Source organism: Aquila chrysaetos, chromosome Z (assembly GCF_900496995.4).
Source record: "Aquila chrysaetos chrysaetos chromosome Z, bAquChr1.4, whole genome shotgun sequence".
Lineage (NCBI taxonomy): Eukaryota > Metazoa > Chordata > Aves > Accipitriformes > Accipitridae > Aquila > Aquila chrysaetos.
Window position 1 is genome coordinate 59,391,137 of NC_044030.1, and position 21,426 is coordinate 59,412,562.

Genomic DNA, 21,426 nt, shown 5'->3' on the forward strand with positions numbered 1-21,426 from the left:
TGGGAGCCAGAGCAGTCTAGAAATAGGATTTTTGTTACCAATGTCCACATCCTGTTTCTAATTGGTGCTTCTAGCTTTTATTGTCTTTTTAATAATAGCGTTGATATGCAGAATAGATTTTCGTTATGAGTCATTTTTTGTGGAGGCTCATGATTTTTCTCTGGTCTTCCTTTGAAGGAAAAAATTCTTGTCCTCTTTTTTCTTCCCATCAGAAACAGAGGGAAGCTCTATTTAAGAGCTGGGAATAATTGCTGTAGATCTAAGCAAGCCTAATATGTAAGCAAGATAGCTCATTTTTGGAAATGTTTTCACTGAATTCTCTGGCTACTGCAGATAAATGGTAAACTTACACTTTGCAGTTACCTTACATTGTGAAAACTTTTGAGCAGTTAGCAGCACATTGAAGTGGGCCAGTCCGTCATCATAGCTTCTCTGTTTTCATCAACTTTGCAGAACATGCCTCTATTGCCACCAGTGAAGATTCCTATACTGATAAAAGCAGTTCGTGTTATCTCCTATTTACAAAACTGATAGAAAAGTGAAAGACTTTTATCCAGTTCTGAGAGGGTCATTATTTCATGCTTTGCATGAATTTATGGCAGGGAGAGAGGACTGAACAACATTCATGCTTTGTAAATGATTCATCTGGGCATCCTTTTCTACATCATCCTTTTTGTTGTGAAACAATAGAAAAGGCCATACATTCAGTGAAAAAGCTCAATGATTTGCAGTCCCTATCAGCTAGGTAGTACTTCAGCTTGTGAAGATTTTTATCAGATCCAGGAATTCATCAGCTCCCTTCCTCTTTTCCTTCCTTAGCCTCCAAGAGTAGATATTTATTCTGTTGGTGGGAACTCTTGAGATGATTTGTTAGAGGACATTATTTTACCATAATGGCAGTCAGTCTTAAGTCCACTCTTAAGTGTTTAAAAAGCACTTTACAAGAGCTGCCTGATTCGTGGGAAGTGAATTGTGAAACTTGGTGATAACTTTCAAGACAAGAGATCTTTTGATGAAATGAAAAATGACTTGTCTTTGAAGCTTTCTTTTCTAGATATGATCCATTTGGGGGGACAGATGGGCTGTAAGATGAAGACATTTGACTTTTTCCTCACCATGACTCAGGGATTCTTTCAGTTGAAATGGATTTGGAATGTCTTTAGGGTTCAGCTTCTAATCTTTATCAAGGAATAGTTTGCAGAGATTTAATTCAAATGGCTAGCATATTTCCAAGTGAAAATAACAAGCAAGGTATAGAATATGGATGCTCCCCCTAGGTGGTATGGAACTTTTATGTTTAAATAGAGAAAAAAATTCAAATTTTTTCTTGTCAAAACCAATGCATCTTTTAAGACTTAGCATAGGCCTTTTAGAGCTTTTGTTCAGTGCAGCTCCTGTGCATATAAAGAACCAAGGCTAAATTCATCTGTGTATTTTGCTTATTTTGAGGACTGAGTTGTTGTTGTGATTCCTTTTTTGCCAAGGATGACAGTGCTTTAAGCAGCTGACATTGATCAGTTTACTGTGCAATCTTCTGTGTAACTGGCATTCTTTCTTGCAAAATTTTCAGTGCCACTCTGCAAAAGGGGCAAGTAATAGTGGCTGCTGCTTCTGCTTCCTCTACTGTTAATGCTTGGTACAGGTACCTTTGGCATTTCACTGCTAATTAAAAAGGCTAGGGCTTTCCTTCACTTGGTTTAAAAAGATTTCTACATTTTTCATACGTGTGTTAGAATCCCTTGTTGAGTCTTACAAATCATAAATTTAACATGCAGAAGTGTTGCTACTGAAGAATCTTTAATTTATCCTGATGCCTTCAAATATGCAGTTGTTCAGTTATATGACATAGTGCCTTTCAGAACAGAATACCATTATGAAGATGAATGGACTATAAAAACTAAATTTTAACTCTGAGTTGTGAATTTTGGACAGTGGATATATCTGAAATGTCTGTATAAGCACACAAAGAGGTTAGGCAACATTGTTTATCTGTGGTGTTCACTTAATATCAGCGTTTTGTAGAGTGTAATTATGAAATGGATTAAGCAGATGGATTTGAAGTATTTCCACCTTAACTGACAAAAACATACCAAAGAGAACCATTTCTATTCATCCAGTGATTCTGACTCTGAAGATGATGAACCCAGGAGGTTCCATGTAGAAATAAAACCTGTCCAGGCACATAATAGCTCTCAATATACCATGCCTTCCTTGGATGAATTAAAAGTATCTATAGGGAACATCACTCTTTCTCCAGCAATATCTGTAAGTTATTTTGTTCTTTGTATTTTTAATGCATAGAAGAGAAAAGCGGTAAAGAATCTTTAGTGTAAACATATATTTTAATGTTCAGAATTTATTCTAGGTTCAAGTTCAATGATTCTTTTTTTCTTGTGCACAAGGGTCATCTTTGGTACACTTTATTGCAGTGTAACATTAAGTAATTCTCCCTTCTCAGATTTTAACTTTCCTTTGAGTCTTGGGAATGCTCAGTCCTTGTCTTTGTGCTGTTGCCACCACAAGACATTTGAATACATCATGCAGTTAGCTGACCATGGCTTTTAACATAGTTTACTAATAAGTATTGAATAATATACAAACCTTTAAAACAGATCATATAATGTGGATACATGTAACATTTACAGTGCAGCTTTTATTGATGTTTTATGCCGATCCACAGAATGATCCTTTATGCCATGAGGTGATACTATAAATAAATAGTATTAAAGTATGTTAGTACAATATTCAGATCAGAATAAGAACGGCTCTGATTTTAAGGAAAATATTGTGCACAACATATTAAAATAATAATGATGATTTTTCTCTTTATTTTCCCCCATGTTTTGAAAGCAGAGACACAGTCCTGTAAGTACAGAATGGCTTATTAATTCACATTTTTAGATTAAAAACAAGTCACTGTAGTATGTGAGGGGAGTTATTGGGAAAACGTTAGGAATGTTTCTTTTCATATATACCATGTGATATATAAGCTGTTTAATTTTACTGCCCCAGCCTGTAAAGGGGTTTAGTAATACTGCTCCCTTTGTCAGTTCTACAGTGTTTGTTCCTGCCTTTTCTTACTGGTGTGGTGGGTGTGCACTGGTTGCTCTGACCTGGCTCATGTTCTGGCCTTCTGCAAGCTCAGAATGTTTTGCCTGGCATTGAAGGCAAAGTATCTCATAGGAATTTGAATTGAAATAGGAACCCTGGGACTGTTAAGCGTTTTATTTAACAGTTGGTAGAAGAATTTATTCCTTTCTTACTTTTTTTTTTTCTCATTTTAGGCACAAATGAATCAAAATTCATCCAGTAAGTGTGAATCTTTAACTTTTAGTCTATTTATGTTAGTTTTTTAACAGAGCATGAAAATAGATTGTTTTTTAATTGTTGAAGAAAGAAACTTATTAAGTATCTGTATTTCAAATAGGAAAAAATATTCCTCTTGTCATTTCTAGATACCTCTTCTTTTTCTATACACTCAGCTGTTCCCTATTCTGGGAAACAGATGAGGCTGGCTGTGACAGTAATGAGGAACACATCCAAGAGCCAAAGTGGGGACCCCATGGAAAAGACTCCTGTGCAAGTTCTTAAAACGCTTCTACCCACTCAAGTTTAGTATGATCCACAAACCAGCAAAGCACAGTCTCTCTGTTTTATAGTCAAACACAAACATGGTCATGGAGATAGAGGACAGAGCATTAGTCTCTATCCTGTAGGGTTTTTTTCAGTGGGAAACCAAGCCACATTTACTGAAGAATAATATTTATGTCAACTGTAATTTAAGGAAGACATTTCAAGTGAACAGCACTTCCCCCCAGAATCCATTGCTCTTTGTAGTCCTCTCCTAGTAGAAGGTTTTTCAGGAGTATCTGAATATATATTATCAGAACTACTGTATTTTGTCTTTTCCATTTTAATATTTCATAATTAGTTTTGAACTGCAACCGTTAGTATTTACTATCTTTTTTATAATGAAGCTGGAATTTTTATTTTAGTGTGTCACAGCTTTGGTGATGATACTGTGTCTTTTGCTTAGGTGAAGAGTTAACAAAATCAAAGCTTTCTGCTCCAACTAATGAGTAAGTTAAATTTAAAGTTCTACCAAATACAGTTTTGCAGAAATTTGGTCTTATTTTGATCTAATACTTGGAAACTCATTGGAAATATCAGCTGACTGCTATTTTAAGTTGGGCATGTATTGTATCTTAAGAGTTAAGGAGTAATTATGTAACAGTGGAGATTTCTATTTGTTTTCCTCTTCTAATACATTTGCTTCATTGTGATCTGTCTCGATATTTATAATTACATGATTATAAAATACTGGGGTTTTATTAAAAACTCAAATTATAATTAAGACAGTTATAGTGTTCCCCGGTAAAGTGTTTCAGATTACAAGCCCTAAATTTGGACAGGTCTGTATACCTTGCTTATGTATGCATATACTGAAAGAAATGGATTTTAAGAGGTATGTCTCCTTGAAAATGACAGTCATTTAACTGACATTATGAAGTATGTCCACACACAAACTTGCACCACAGTGTCAGTTCAGATAGTCTCTTTATGTGTAAATCAGTTCCTTGACCTGCAATTTGTAAGTACTTTTTATTTCCAGATGCAAAGACTAACTAATAAAGAAGAATTTATCAAATTTATTTATCATATTATTATATTTATTGTATTATCAAACTACAACTGAAATTGTCATTTGATTTTTATGAGTATATACATGTTTCATTTATATTCCAATTGTAACTCATAATATAGAAAGGGGAACAGCGACCTCCTGGCATGGGATCCACTCTTCAGCAGTTCTCTTGAGTCTTCCTCTTCAGCTTCCTTGGCATCCTCATCCTCCTCAGGTACAATATTTGGTAGTAGAAAATGTTTTCTCTATATACTTCAGGATGTTCTGTTGTTGCTTTTTTAGTTATTCCAAGGGGACGTGCTTTGACTATTGAAGTGAAAGAATTTTGTAAAGTGGTATACTATCTTACGCAACTGAGAGTGCAGTGTATCAGGCTTTCAAGCTAGGGAGCAAGGGGGAAGAGGGAACACTAGAAACCTTAAGAAAATTATATCTTGCTTCTGCCTTTTTTTATCACCTTCTCTCACTTTCCAAAAAAATGATCACCATCTAGCCGTATAATCCTATTTTTTTCAGCTGGTTGGGTTCGGAGATTAAGTGGAGGTTGTCGCAGCAACTGTGAGACAAGCTGAGCTTGCACTGTGAATAGGGATGGGTTTCTTCTTTCCAGGAAAGTACACAGGCACCGTGGAGCTTTGCTGTTTGGAACTTGTTTCCTGTAGGAAACCATGATTCTGTTAGGAGGTGTGCGGGCATAATCCAAGGGGAGCCAGATAAAAATGGCAGGGCTGAGACTAGAATTAAGGGGGAGTTCCTGGCACCACCTGAGGGCAGGGGTATTGGGAGGAAAAGGGTGGGCTGAGGAGTATGGGAGGCAGAGGGGGAGGGAGTGTGGGAATTTTGTGGTGCAGGATTCTGAGGGATATTAGTGTGGGCAAGACGCTGGCAGGCTTTCCTGAAACCTGTTCTTTGGGGGAGGAGAAAAAAAAATAAAATACAAAATTAGTCAATATGCATTGTTACATCCAAAAGGCAGTGAAGGAGAGGGAGGCAAAATGGCATATGAGTGGTTACGTGTGTTGAAGAGGCTGAGAGCAGGAGATGTTGAGAAACTAGTTCAGAAAAAGGAAGGAGAGACCAAAACAAAAACAGGTATTATGGCTATGTTAGGACCTGCTTACTAAAAGTATTTATTTAAATTATTTATTATGTTGATTATCTTTGGGGGTTTAAAGCAGAATCTACTATTTTCTAACACTAGCAGATACACTGTTTCCATAGTTCCTTTCAGTCTACCTACTGCCTATCTATTTTCCACCCCTGCTGTCTTAATGTAGAGACTTTTCTCCTTCCACTTACCTGAGAAAAGAAGCGTTCACTGTTTCTTTTAGCTAGGTATTCATATTCCAAAAGTTATAACAGACCTCACTTCTTTGCTCACAATCATGGCTTTCTGGCCATTTTCCTCTGTGCTTAATCATACAGACTGAAGAACAGTAAGGAAGAGTACATGTATCAATAGGGGAATTCTGCACAACTAGTGTTAATTCTTCTTGGCCTTAGTAATGTCCTTTTAGCAGCAACCAGCATTGCTACGTAACCTTTTGGGTTTTAAATGGAACTTATTCTTTCAGTACAAATTTGTGTTCCTTAAAAGTTACGGTTTTTAACAAATCTAGTTTACGGAAATTATTAGATTGTTTCTTCCTCACTTAGGTAACCAGTCAGGATTATTGACTAGTGGATCCAAATTTGTGACATATTTAAGGATAAATTATATAGAGATATCTATTACTGCAATATGCTGAAAGGAAGTGGTGCTTTCTCAAAATAATCTGGTTTTGCTTGTCTGGTGTTGGGAGTTGGTAGAGGAAGACAGAGGATACTTAATTTGTTGTGCTGATGGTTGTTACTGTATCCAGTTGTTTATTGCTATGCCTGGATGGGAAGTCAAAGCAGGGTAGGAAACGTTCATACAGTCCCTCCTGGCAGCAGAACTGTGGAGCAAGTAGTCTCTGGCTGATGAGTAGTGACAGGTAATTTGGATCTGTAACATCCTCTGTAGCCATATCTGGGGGAGAGTCATCTACACGAGCCCTCATACCCGAAAGAGGCTTATGCACAGAACCCTTCATTTCATTGAAATTGGTGGAATATAGTGTCCTGTGGGCATAAGTCAATTTTAGCTATAAGACATCTGTGCCTTGGCAAACTTTACCTGCTAAATAATTATTTAAGGGATTGTTGTTCTAGGAGTTAACTAAGAATTTAACTAAGAATTTACACTTGTGAAGTGATCCATGGAGTTAAGTAGAAAGTGAGTGTTCTAAAGTATAACAAATTACTAATACATTTGGGAAAAAAAATACTGGATTGATGTAGGTCATACTGTTGTTTAAATCAAGTTCTGCTGCTCACTAAACTGCAGCTTAGTTCTAAAGACTTTAAAAAATACACAACTTTGATCTGATTGTATTTTCCTTGAAATCTGTGTTTTATCTTCAACTTGAAGGTTAATATAGGTAAGCTGATGCTTAAAGCTTTTGAGAATCTCAATCCAAAACTTAAATTACATAGATTAGTTATTTTGTATACAGCAAATCTGCATATCATGATGTAGCATGTCCCACAGATCACTTTTTTCTTTTTACTGTTAAAGCATTTCTTTAGATATTGTTTCGTAACTCTGTGTTAATCATTGAACACTTAAACTACCATGGTATTTGAGGAGACAGTGGTTTATGCAGCACAGAAGTAAACTTTGGTCAGCCATGAATAATCCTGCTTTATTAGAAGTTTAAGCTAACTTTGTTATCTTGAACAAACACAACAGACATTTTTTAGCCAGCTATTAATATTGTAAAAATGCTTCTTTTTATTTATCTTCCTCATTTTCCTCCATATGTATTTTTAAAAGTTTTGAACATTTCCACATTGCTTTTTGAACAGGATTCACAGTAGTATTTTAAAGCCTTTGAATGATATTTAAAATATCTGTTAGAAAGGGAAAGCTATGTTAAACCTCTGTTTATGTGGGCTTAGAGAATGTACTTGTTCATGGCAAAAGGACCACTGTAGAGAGGACACCTACACTTTTGATCTGAACTTTTAAATGTGTTGCTCTCTTTTTTGATTCTGTATGTCGCTCTGCTGTTGCTCCTAGCTTTGCCAATCTGCAAGATGTTGAGAATTGACTAACCTTGCGTTTTCTGCTTCTGTTGTCATCTACTGCAACAGGCAACAGCCAAGTGCAGGGAATAATTGTGGAAAACTCCTGTTTTCCAGCAGCCTGAAGATTCTAGGATGAGAGAGGAAATAAACTGGGGTGGATGATGCCTTATACATATAGGTACTCACTAGATACAGGTTGATGCAGACAGAAGAATATCAAACAAGATCTCAGGATTGCATTGTCTTCATTCATTCACTGGACAGCCGTTTATGTTGGGCCTTCCCATTACAAATGTTAAGGGTGAGAGGCTAAAAATGTTTGGAAGGAACAGAATAGGATAGGTTTGATTAAATAACTTGGAAAGAAATGAAAGCAGAAAGCTATGGAGAGGAAACAAAAATGGAGTAGGACACCAGAAGGAAAAGACAAAGATGAGAGGAAGTTAAACCAAGACAGGGAGGAAGTTAGAGGAATAAGGAAAGTCATGAGAAGTAGGGCCTTAAGTGGAGAGAAATACAATAAATTACGTTTTGGTTTACTTAAAAACTGGAAAGTGACATGATTGGCAGTGTGAATGAAGTACATGTGATATGTGGCTGGGGTTTTTTTCTTTTATTTGTAAGTGGTGGGATTTTTAGCCTACCAGAGCCATTATTTTTCATGCTGGCTAGTAATCCTCATGCAATGGATATTGAATACTTTTTTGAATATTGAAATTTTTATCTTTTCAGTGTTGGTCCTAGTTTCAATTCTTCCCTTTTTCTTCAGCTACACTGAAAGAGCACAATAGGAGCTCCTTCTCATCTACCACTGATTTGCCTGGGTGTAGAGTATCTCAGTCTTTGCTTGGACACCAGACAGATTCTGGGTCTATAAGCCCATCCTCACCAGACTTTACCATCAGCACTTTGTGCAAATCTGGTGTTACAGCAGCACCATCAGGGAGTACCAGTACTTTATCCTGTGTTTCACGGTCTCAGAGTCAGTGGATTTCATTTGCTGATGAACTTCTTACAATTACACACACAAGCACAGACAAGAAGGAGCCCCAAAGATTGCATTTTAAAACTGAAAATGCCTGCCTTGCCTCTTCTGCTTTGCTTGGGAATTCTTCCAACAGCTGTGCTTCTGAGGATCAAAGTGACCTTTTCAATAATACTATATGCCATGAACAATTATTCATTGAAGAAACTGGCACTGCTGCTGAAATTTCTTCCGCATCATCTTCAGCACTACTGGACTATAGTTTAGTGTCTTCTTGTGCTCATACAAATAAGGGTATGGCAAGCATGCATTGTGTTACTGCTCTTTGCTAATAACTGACTCCAAAAAGCAAACTTCGGACTCATTTTTCTTTTGTTATTATCACTCACCTGATGTTAAAATTAACTCATCTTTTTACTTAGAACGTACTAAACTGCTTGTAAGCACCAAATTCCTTGGAAGTTATGACAATGAAGTAAATATTCAGCTTGAAATAAGAAGAAAAATTCAAGTTATTCAATTAAAAGCATTGTTTTCTCTTAACTATGCAGTGCTTTGCTTCTCTAGAAATAAGAATGTGTTTTTCTGGGATGTCAGCAGTGAGATCTCAAAAATTTAAGTGACTGAATTTGCAAAACCAATTCTATTCCTAAATGGCTTTGTATAGATATTTTCAGATTAAATAAATTTAAATAAATTGGATTTAAAACTGTTCTTTTTTAACACCCAGTATTTTGAAGCGTTGATGATATCACAGTAAAGCGCATTTGGGCAAGCGTGCCATGATTCACTGAATACCTGTGGTACTGCAGCAGACTACTTGGTGTTTAGCATGCACTGTCAGCTTGGGACATAATAAGAATTTTACAGGAATGACTGATGTTTTAGAAGTTAATTTATCTGGGGACATTAGAGTTTGCAACTCTTAAGGTGGATGTGGTCGGTATTAGCCTAATTTTTTTCTTCCCAAGTCTGATGAAACTCCCATACTTAAACCACAGCAGAGTTATGCTGAATGCCCGAGAAAACTTAATACTTAAAAGTTGCATTTTAAATAACATTAACTGATTTAATTAAAAAAGAACCATCCAGAATAATTTGAGGGAGATAATAGGATGTACTGTAACAGCAGTCATATATTAGGATTTCAGTCTATTTTGAGGTTAATTTTAGATCTGGTGTACTCATTGGATGGCATCTAACATTTATTTTAAAATAGAGTTCTATTCATTCTATTCAGAAAAGTGACTTTGTAAAAGTGGCATCTTTGTACTGCTGCTACCATCTGTTAGTTGTTTCTATTAGGTTTAGAAGGACATGGGGGCACTATTTTTTTAACTGCTTTTTACTTCTGATAGCTTGGCTAAGAGATAATAAGGACTTAGTGTGTTCTTACAATCAACAGAGTAATTTACCTGTTACGCTGGTGTATATTTATTGAAGTCAATGGGATTTCAGTGGGCAAAATTTGGTGTAAAAAAAAAAAAAAAGAGAAAGCCCATGATGCCATTTTTAGAGTCACTTTTCAGGGTATCACATGGCCCTATTTTAAAAGCATTTATGATTAGTGGTAAATCTTACAAAATGGATTTTCTAAAATAGGAACTTCTAATAGAAACATAACTTGCAGTTATTCTATTCAAGTGAGTACGTATTTATGTTCAGTGTGACCTTTCTAATATTTATTTCCTTAAATTTGCTTTCTTTCAGCAAGGCCCACAACTCCTCTTTCTGTAAGCACCATTGTACCCCCTCCAAGGCCTGCTTCAAGACCAAAACTGTCTACTGGGAAACTTAGTGGGATTAATGAAATAGTATGTATTGACTGTTTTTTTTTTAATTCTCCATTGTAACTTGACTTCAGATACACCATTCATTTATATTGTTACAGTGGAGTTACTTTCCAGCTGATGTTCAAAAAATCACATAAGCAAATTTTTACCATTGCCAGATAGGCATGGAAGTTGTTCATAACTATATTACTATATTACTAAAATAATTCTTAATAGAACTACTGAGGTCCAAAACATAATTTTTTGCATCGGCTGAATGTTTTTAATTGAACAAATCAATAATTTGATAATGAAAGGATAGCATGTGTATGAGATTGAAGTTTTCAAAATGTGAAATATTAGTGAAGTTATTAACAAAGCTCCATTGATTCAGGGATATCACCAAAGCTTTGGGGAATGAATGGTATTAAGCAGATCTTTATCAGTCATGTGTTGACACAAGTAGTCCTGCTGTGACTTCTCTCTGCCCTTGGCGCTGGTTGGCGGAGAAGGGAGGTGGCAGATTGCAGCAGCTGCCCATCAGGATAGTGAGAGGTTGCACACTGCCTGCATCTCTGCTCACTGTCTGCAGTAGGTCCACCTGCCGATAAGGAATGTGGCAAAGAATGCAAATACCCAGACAGCATATCAGACCAAGCCATGCTTAATCTCCTCTGTGAATATTAGGATTCTTTGGGTTTCATTTGACTTACTGACTTGGAAAAATGTTACCGTGGTAAGATCCTCTTGCTCTCTTTCAAAGTAGCAAGATATTTTCACCATATTCTTGTTATGGACAAAATTCTGGTCTTATGCTTTGACAAAACTGAAATATTTTTAAACTGTTTTGCATTTCTGTAAGGTCAGAATAAGGTCAGAATAGGGTTCATTTTGAGATTCTTTTCTTATTCCAATATAAAATTGTAGTAATTGCTCTTAGACCAAGGAATCTGTTCTTCATGTCATCATAATTAAAAAGAAGAATTCAGCTGGTACTGTTCTGCTATAAAGTATGATTCTGCACAAAGCTACATTCATTTTATACTGTTGTTTTAGAAATTGGCTATTATCTGGATACAACTGGAAGATGGACAGTTATCTTCATTATATATCAACTCCTTTTACAATTCCCATAGTCTGTATAAAAACCACATACACAGCAACAAGCATGATCGAACCGAAATTAAAAAAAAACAAAAAAAATTAAAAAATCCCAAAACCAACCAACCAAACAAAAAAACCAAAACAAAAAAACAGTTACCCAGCCAAAATAGATGCCTCAGGTGTTCCAGTACCTCTTAGATAGGTTAATCCCAAAATGATTATTACTTAACCTTAACAGTTAAGTGAATCATCAAACCATCCAGAGATTTAGGATGGAAGGGATTTTTTAAGATCTCTAGGCCAACCTCCTGCTCAAAGAAGGGCCAACTTCAAAATTGCATCAGGTTGCTCAGGGACATGCTGAGTTTTGAAAATGTCCAGAAAGGGAGATCTTCAATCTCTTTTGGCAATCTGTTCCAGTGTTTAACCACAAGTTACAAGAAGGAATTTTTTCCCTAATTTCAGCTGAAATTTTCTTTGCTGTAGCTCTTGCACCTTTGAGAAGAGCCTGACTCTGCCTTCTTTTTACCCCCTTTTAGCTAGTAAAAGACTGCTCCTTAGGCTTCTGTTCTCCAGGCTGAACAAACGCAGGTCCTCCAGCCTGTACCTCTTTTGTACTCCAGACCCAACTATTTTAGTTGCCCTGTGCTGGACTCACTTCCACTTTGTTAGTAGCTCTCCTTTAACTCTGTAAATCCACATTTGCTGCACACATACACAAGGCTGTATGCTTATGTTCTGCTACTGTGTTTTAGCACAATTATTGACAGGCTGCTACATAATCAAATATATTAGACTTAACTACCCAGGCAAAAAATTAATAATGATAATCTATGAAATAATGGAATTGATTCCAATGGAAAATGTGGGTTCTCTGTTTTACACTAAAAACTAGGGTAGAAAAAGCGTTAAAGGAACTATGTTGAGAAACACTATGAAATTGATTGGGGCATGAAATGAAGAACTCTTCTACTTACAGTCTTTTTTTCATCTCTTTAAAACCACTTTGTGTAATACTCATGTAATCTCTTTTGTTCAGCCTAGGCCATTCAGCCCTCCGTTGACCTCCAACTCAAGTCCACCTCCTGCAGCTCCCTTGGCACGTGCAGAGAGCATTTCCTCAATATCCTCTTCTGCTTCCCTCAGTGCAGCAAACACACCTACAGTTGGTAAGTTAAATTAACCATTTAACTTATTTTAGAAATAGCATTATTCTGCCACTAGGTTCTACCTGTTAGGAAAACCATTCATTGGAGTTAGTTGTTCCATATGTGAGTCCAGTCTAGGTACTTCAAGCATCCTTTGCAATACCTGCTTCTAAATGACACTGAGAGACAGGCCAGTGGATTTAATTAGATTAGACCATAGATCCAATTATGGCATGTTCTTCAGGGAAATATTTTTCAAAATTAATATTCTATGAATTCTTATTTGGTATGCTTGTATATCCAGTCATCAAGCACAACATGTTATCATCTATTTGTTCAGATGATGTTATTGTATAGGTGCAGAAATATTTGTGGATACTGATAAATTTGAATGAATATAAATGTTCACAAAATTGAGTTCTTCTATGTTCTTTTTATTTTGTTTGTTATCCTCTAATTGCAATTTTCAAAAAAATGAAACTAATGCACCTTTTTCTTCAAGTTTGTGAAGTATATAAGCTAAACAGAGGTGTTTAGTATAAGCAAAACAAACAAACAAACAAAAAAGATGAAGATGAAAAGCAAATTAGTCTTCATGTGTTGCCACTAATTTCAGAAGGTTTTCTTATGTTTTTAAAGGGAAGTCCTTCAGTTTTGATATTTGGTTATAAAAAATGGAAAGGAAACTTATTAGGGGTTTTTTTGTTTGTTTGCGTTTTTTTAAGACACTTTAACTTGTTTCTTTAGCACAATTGAAGTATTTCATTCCTGAACACTGTTAGCACTTTAGTCCCAAGTTAAATCAGATTCCTGAGTTAACACTCAGTTATCTGTGAATGTTACTGATGCCAAGGATTCCTCACCCAGGCTCAGCAGCTCAGGAGAGCATCTGCACAGGTTCTAGGGGGAGACCTGCACTGAAAGCAGTGCAGCTGTTTCCACCCTGTGCAGGATCAAAGCTAGTAAGGTCTGCCCAGCCTTAGCTGCTACAGTTCAGCGTCCACCAGTTTTCCAAATGCTGAGAAGCATTACAGAAAGATAACTGATATTTTGGTTGCCAAAGTCCATCCAGGCTCACATCCTTAGGCCTCAGCACTGGTGCCAAGGAACCAAAAGTTGGTGGCAGCAGCACCAATAGCCCCAGCTCTGAGTGTGTGTGTTGTTGGAGACAGTGACAGAGTGAGATCATGAGGTGAGGGAAGAGGTAAGGAGGTGTGTGCTGACACCGAGGTTTGACATGGTCATTAACCTGGCCTAGCAAAAATAAACAAGGCCCGTTCCATATGCACTGACTGTATGAATTAAATAGTCCTGGAAGGCTGGGAAGGACAGTGCAGATGGCTGAATGACTTTGAGGCATGAGGATATACTCTGCACTGCTGTCTGTATTCTTTTGACTTTTGCACAATCCAGTGTTTCCCTTACTCTATTTGTTCTGAATAATGGAGAGTTGACTCTAATTATCTTTTTCCAAGTGAACTTTAAAGCATGCGTAATTCAATGTTTCTTTTATGCTTTAGCCTTATTTTAATTTGCAAAGTATTTTTACATACCTTAATTTTTTAACATCTGGTTTTGCTTGAAATATTTTGTTTTCTTGCAATGTTTCGTTTCATTTAAATGTAATAGAGGATGATCTTTTGATTGGAAATCTTCCTACAATTGAAAAGCTTTGTGAGACACCACCAGGTATTGTACTCAAAGCAGATTTACGTGTCAGCTAATCATCCTAATACACCACACCTCATAAAATTGTATTTCTTTTGAAACAAGTTTCTCCAGCTATTTCTGGTACCTGGCAGATACAAGTAGCTTGGAAGCTCAACTACTTAACAAGTTATATGTTGCTGAAATCACCAGAACTTGATATAACCACTTTTATGTAACATAATCTTCTGTCTCTACCTTTCTCACCCCAACCAACCTGAAACTTGGTCTTGCTTCTTCGGTTTGTCTTTGCTATTTTCTTTCAAGTGAAGTGAATACATTTTTACTTTGACAATCCTTATTCTCGTAAGACAAGTAGGTAAAAATGTCTCTCTCTATAATACAAATCTTTGAAGATACACATAATAAAGGTAATCTTTCTTTAAAATAAATTTTATTTTCATGACAGCTGTTTAGCCAATATTAAAATTGTCTGAATCTTTGTTCCTAAACAGAACTAAAACCATTTGATCAGGTTTATTTATTTGCCCTTTTTATGACCAATGATGCAGTCTTTTATTCTGCAGTTTGGCAACCTCCTTGAGTGTGTCAGTGTACCTGTTTGCATGGTTGTGTCACTAGCTCTTGTGTCAGCACAGCTCAGGGGCTGTTAATGGTGGTCGGGGCTGAGGCACGTGGCAGGGCTTTGAAGCCAGCTTTGCTGTTACTGCCGAAGGTGCTAGAACTGGAGCCTTGAGCTGGGCTGCAGCCTGCAATGCAGCTAGACCACCTTGGCGCAGCTCTGTGATGCCCCATCCCTCTGAGAGCTTGCAGCAGGCGTGGAAGACCCTGAAGCTGGATATCACTGCATTGCATTGTATTTTCAGCAGCAAGGCAACAAAACAATGACTTCCAGACTTAGGTTAAGCAGTTACACTTGTTTCAATTTATTGGTTTTTAGGAGAACGCATAGATTTTTATGAATCAAAAGGTGATGAACAGTGGGGGCAGAGCAAATAAGAGAGAAACTATCTCATTTGTAGTCCCGTAAATACATGTCAGAAATTTATATAGATATATATATATATATTTGCTATAATGTTCCCCCAAAAAAGTAAAAATAGTGTTGTTATTCCTGATAAATTTCACTCTTCAGACAAAAATTCAGTATTTGTCTTTTACTGATAGGAATATCACTTATATATTTTCATTACTCTGTATAATTTTCAAATATCAATATAAAAATATACAGAAGGCCATTATAAGTAAAAGCATTAAAAATAATGTATACATCTGTAAACAATCTGGCATAATTAATGCAGGGTAGTCACCTCCTATCTGCTTTGCAATTGTTTCTTGTTCCTTAGTAAATTGGGGAAAAAGACAGTAAAACACCCCAGCAAACATAGTGCCACATCCCTTGAGTGCATATTTTGGCTTTAGTGGAGAATACTTCTGGAGTTCAGTATTTCACCAAACAGAATTCTGGCTGTTGTTAACTTGTTCTTTTACTGCACATTTGCTTCTTGAAGTCATGATTTCTGGATTCCTGAGACTATTGAGAATCACAGCTTTTACTGGTAGTTTTCAGTGAGAGAAAAAAAATTTTAGAAACATGGCCCATGTGTTGTCTGAAAGAATAAATAAAACAAACCTAATGTTTATATTGAAAAAAGTAAATAACTTAGTGTTTTGCAGCCAGTGTCATAATATTTCGTTCATCTAAGAATTTTTGAACACTGCTGACTAGAGTATAATTTTTGATCTAAGGAAGCCTAAATGTTGCACTAAGATTTTTTTCATGGTGCTGAGAAGTATTCTGAACATTTTACTACCTTAGGCAAGAAATCATGACGGAGAGTGAGGTGTGAGGAAGTAGAATTAGACAAACACCTGTCTTTTACTCTATTGTTGTTACTACTTCTTTCACTTACCTCTGAATTTAAGGTCTAGTATCTCATGTTAGACCTTCTGTGAAGAACAAGGTCGCAACTTCCTTTTTTATTCTGAAAAACCTCAGAAGGCACAGCCACTGTTTTAGAGCAAATAGGATGTTTGCCATGAGCAATATTATATGGAAGTATTTTGTTTCTACTTTATGATATGCAAGAAAAATTTCTTACTTGCTCATGAAACGAGAAAGATTGTGTTTCCTTTGTGATGGATAATATGTGATACAGGCCATTTCAGCAGTGGCACAAAAAATTAGTAAGATGCTCTCCACTACACTGCTGCACTAATAAAAACACAGACCTTCCAGTATTATCTTTTATATTCAGTACACATATAGAAAATTGGTGAAAAGTAAAATCCTGTGACAACCGCTTTTGTCAATTGTACACACACATTTCAAAAAGCCTTAGCATGAAGTCTGAGTTGATTTTTATAGCTATGCATTGGAACTCTGTTGTGTTGGCAAAGTCACCTGTGAAGGATTCTCCAAAAATTTCTGCTTGGGAATTGTAATCTTTGTTGGCTGAAATAGGTGAAAGAATGTTCAACTGTTCGCTTATGTGTGGTAATATTAATGTATTTGCATTTAAGTTCATGCATACTGTAAATTAATTCTTTGCATTTCCATGACCATTTTATCATACCTTTTCTATACAATAAGCATACAGTAGGGATTTTATTTTTTTTTAAGTATTGTAGTCAATGTCTAATTTCCTTTGGATCTGTTGACTTCACTTGCATCAGTAGCCATTTTAATGCAGTGTTCCTCTGTCTCACATGTATTTCCTTGTGTCTGTCCATTTACATAATGTCAAACTGTAGTCCTGTTTTCTTAGGCTGCTAAGCAGTGTTTCAATGGTACAATTGTGCTGTACTATGTTTATATTTTTCTACACACTTTTCAAGTAACACTTCAGACGCTACTGATGGTAGTAACCTCTTGTGAAAATTACAGATGTAGTCAACCATTCTGAAATCTGTTGCTAAGCTTTTTGAAAATTAAACCTATACACTGTATGTATTCTAGGTGTTTCACGTGGTCCCAGCCCTGTCAGCCTTGGAAACCAGGACACCTTGCCTGTTGCAGTAGCCCTTACTGAATCTGTTAACGCCTACTTTAAAGGAGCAGATCCCACAAAGTTAGTTAAATAGTGAATTGTTTTGAATGTAATAAGTTACAATAAGAAAACACACTGGTTTTAATATTTTGGGGGAAAATGTATATATATTAGAATGGGGATTCAAAGGAGGTTTTTTTCCCTGGTATAAGTGGCAACAGTGGTTTATTGCTCTGTATTGGCCTGCATCCTGCTAGGAGCTCATATATCCCTGCTTTATAAAAAAGTGTTCAGTGAGAGCACTGAAAATATGAGAAGGATTTTTATTATAGTCAGGTAGGTGCTACATGTAAATTTGGGCAAGTAAAAGCACCTCATTCCCTCTGTGACATCCCTTGCTATGCTACTTAGGCCTTGGCCTAAGCATAGTTGTGCCATGTTTTCAAAGCCTAAAAAATATCCACCAAGACTACTGTATGCTTAACCAGCTAAACTTTTTTTCTTTACTTATTTCATCTGACTTCCAAGTTGAAAGTGGCAGTACATTGTCACATTACCCTCATTTGAAATTGATTTTCTGTTTTTAATTCTGTTCATCAGATTGTGGAAGTGATTGCTTTAAAATTAGTATTAGTATTAGTACTAAAACTAGGCAGTTAATGAGTTGCATGGAAACTGATGTTTTCATTCTCTTCTAGATGTATTGTGAAGATTACTGGTGATATGACAGTATCATTCCCAAGTGGGATTATTAAAGTCTTCACCAGCAACCCATCTCCAGCTGTGCTCTGCTTCAGAGTGAAAAACACAAGCAAACTAGAGCAGATTCTTCCAAATGCACAACTTGTATACAGGTTTTGTGTTTTTTTTAATATAGTAGTAAATTACGTGATTTGTAAAGTGTGAGTTGTTGTATATGTACATCAGAATTCTCTACAGTCTTGTTGATTTGCTTATACATAATCTAATTTCCTGAATTAATCTTGTTGAGCTTAGTTCTCCGCTGCCACCATTAAAAATCTCAGTGATTATTGGACTTGAAACTTGGGCTGAGTATAACAGGAGCCATAAAAAATAGTTTGTAAATGTAGCTGTGTTTTTATGTGCGTTTTATAAATTATTTCTTTATACAGTAGTAACAATGGTAAGATTAAATGATGAAACAGTAGCCTTACATGGAAAACAAGTAGTAGGAGCTACACCTAATCTCATTTGTCACTTACCAGCGTATTTTTAAGCTGTATCATTTCTACAGTAGATCAGATCCATTACATAACTGTATCTCTCAGGTGTGTAGCAGCATGCTTGGGACAATTCTTAGAAGAAAAGCCTGCTGATTGTAGGATAATCACAGCACTTGGAGATCTTTTAAAAAAAAAATTATAAAAGCTGTAATTATTTAGCAGAGATCTGTTTCAGCTGAGCAGTTTCTATTTCATTTATTGGAGAAATAATTTGAAAACAAGTTAAATGCTTTTAGATGCTACATTTTTTAAATTACTGAAATAAAGAATCAAATATATGCATCCATTCTTTCGTATTTAATTTCATTTTGATCATTCATACTTAATGTAATGAATGATTCATACAAAATTAATCGCTTTTTGACATGACAGTTTATAACTGAAATGTTAGCAGAACTTTATCTGACCAAATGAATTACACTGAAAAAGTATGTTTTGCAAAAAAGTGAAAATGTATTCTTGGAGTATTCTTGTCGGAGTGCTGTAACACTTCACCTCTAATTGGAAAGGATGCATGTAACGGATATTTACAAATTTAAATCCACATAGTAATAACCTGACTTTTCATCATATACTACAAAGGGTATCAGTTGCTTGGTATTTTACTGAGACTGAAGTTTTTATTGAGAGTGATATTTGTGGTGGTGTCAGAATTTCTGATTTGAATTGCACTTGGTTGTGGAGCAGCAGGAAGATTTTACTACTGGTTTCATTTATTTAAATTGTGGAAGATCTCTGTAGTGATAAGTAAGTGTTTATCTACATATTTTACTGAAAATGGAAATTTCATCACATCAGTATTGAGAACAAAATTCTAAGTAAATTGGACAGACTACTGGTATGTAAGTCACTGTTCTAGGACATTCAACCCATTGCAGTCATTTTACTGTGTTCCAGGTGCTCATTGTCAGCTTTCACTCTGCCCACACACTCTGCACTCCTCCTTAGGGATGGATGCAGTTCTACACTGCATCCACAGATATTCAGAGGAGGTCTTTGATTCTGAAGTGATTTGAATTTTGGTTTTGAGTCAGTTTTCTTAAAAGCTTCTTCCTTATTCAAAATAAACCTGATGCAACCAGAGCTGAAAATATTCTTGATCAGCAGAACACCATGCTCCAGTAGCTCCCAAACAGGATTTTGCTTCTGCAGTCATGCGCGCTCTTGCCTACATATTGAAGTGATATAATAAATTGTTACTAAGATTAAATGCAACTATAAGTATCTCAGAAACAATTGTTTATAATAATTTGAAAATCACTTTTAACTGAAAAAATTTTGAAATCTTACACTCTCTACAAATATATGAAAGTATGGTAACACATACAGCACAAATCTTAATTCAGTGCATTAGCGAAGCTATGTCATAACCCGAGCTAATTATCATTTTAGGTTTTATACCAAATTGGATAATGTTCATTTTGAAATACCACTTTCATCCCCACCTCCCACACATCCTCACAGCATCTAATTGTATTAAAATTGTGGTTTATTAAATGTAAAATCCAAATTCAGCATTAACTCCATCTTGTGATGGAGATCATCAGTGGAGAAAACTCTCTGCTCCACAACCTGGAAGGAGACTTTTTACCAGATGCAACATGGAGTTCATTTGTCTTAATTGTGTGTTATAAAGCATTAGAACAAATTCTTGCTTGAAATAGTGGAGAACTGGAAAGATCTAATCTTAATTTTTAGACATCCAAAATAATAAAATTCAGTGTTGCCTTCTGACTCCTACTTTTCTTTTTGTTTGTAGTGATCAGTCACAAAGTGACTCCAGTACTAGGGATTTTTGGATGAACATGCAAGCTATAACTGTCTACCTCAAGAAATTATCAGAGCAGAATCCATCTGCATCCTATTACAATGTAGATGTTTTAAAGTATCAGGTAAACACTTCTTTCCCTTTGGAATTTTTTAAGGAACTCTGGCAGACTTGATATCTACACAGAAATTAAAAGAATTATTCTTTGTCTGCTAGCATGCAGACAAACTGTCATCCCTCATCTAGACCAGTTCTGGGTATGTCGCTGTTTACAATGCGTAAGCTTAGTGCATTCCTGCTATGCTTCATGTCATTCCCTTGGATTCATGACCAGTTTCAGCTTGCTCACACGTCACTCCAATTCATGTGTACAAACTTCAAACACTGCTTCTTTAGGTATTTGTGAGCAAAATCAAATTTTCCTTGAATTTAGGGGATTTGGTGGGGGGTTGTTTGAGTTTGTAGTTGTACTGGTTTTGATTTTATAATTGCATCAGTTTTGGGTGCTGTAGTTGATGAATTGTAACATATGAGAACATATGACATTCAGACCTCTCACAATATAAAGGAACTTGTCATCCTGGAAGCCATTTACAGGCACACATCAGGAGTAGCCAGCATGGATTTACCAAGGGAAAGTCATGCTTGACCAACTTGATAAACTTCTATGATGAAATGACTGCCCTGGTGGATGAGGGTAGAGCAGTGGAATTGTCTACTTATATTTCAGGAAGGCTTTTGACACTGTCTCCCACAGCATCCTCGTATAGAAGCTGGTGAATTATAGGCTGGATGAGCAGACACTGAGGTGGATTGAAAACTGGCTGAACGGTCAATCTAGTTGGAGGCCAGTAACTAGCAGTATACCCCAGGGATCAATACTAAGTTTGCAGTCCTGTTTAACAGGTTCATTAATGATCTGGATAGTGGAGCAGAGTGTACCCTCAGCAAGTTTGCTGATGACACTGAACTGGGAGGACCCTCTGGATAC

At 36.2% G+C, this 21,426-nt stretch overlaps 1 protein-coding gene across 8 annotated transcripts in view; it reads left to right on the forward strand.

Moving 5' to 3' along the window:
* The window catches only part of FCHO2 (FCH and mu domain containing endocytic adaptor 2), a 95,300-nt gene that overhangs the window by 65,467 nt on the left and 8,407 nt on the right, over window positions 1-21,426 (forward strand). For 2 of the 8 annotated variants that reach the window (XM_030003790.2, XM_041120704.1), the window contains exons 13-23: window positions 2,087-2,265; window positions 2,851-2,865; window positions 3,285-3,309; window positions 4,037-4,079; window positions 4,765-4,859; window positions 8,526-9,035; window positions 10,452-10,555; window positions 12,657-12,786; window positions 17,393-17,504; window positions 18,122-18,277; window positions 20,427-20,559. In XM_030003790.2, coding sequence (XP_029859650.1) covers window positions 2,087-2,265; window positions 2,851-2,865; window positions 3,285-3,309; window positions 4,037-4,079; window positions 4,765-4,859; window positions 8,526-9,035; window positions 10,452-10,555; window positions 12,657-12,786; window positions 17,393-17,504; window positions 18,122-18,277; window positions 20,427-20,559 — 1,502 coding nt within the window. The other 6 variants (XM_030003791.2, XM_041120703.1, XM_030003793.2 and 3 more) reach the window with 6 other exon arrangements.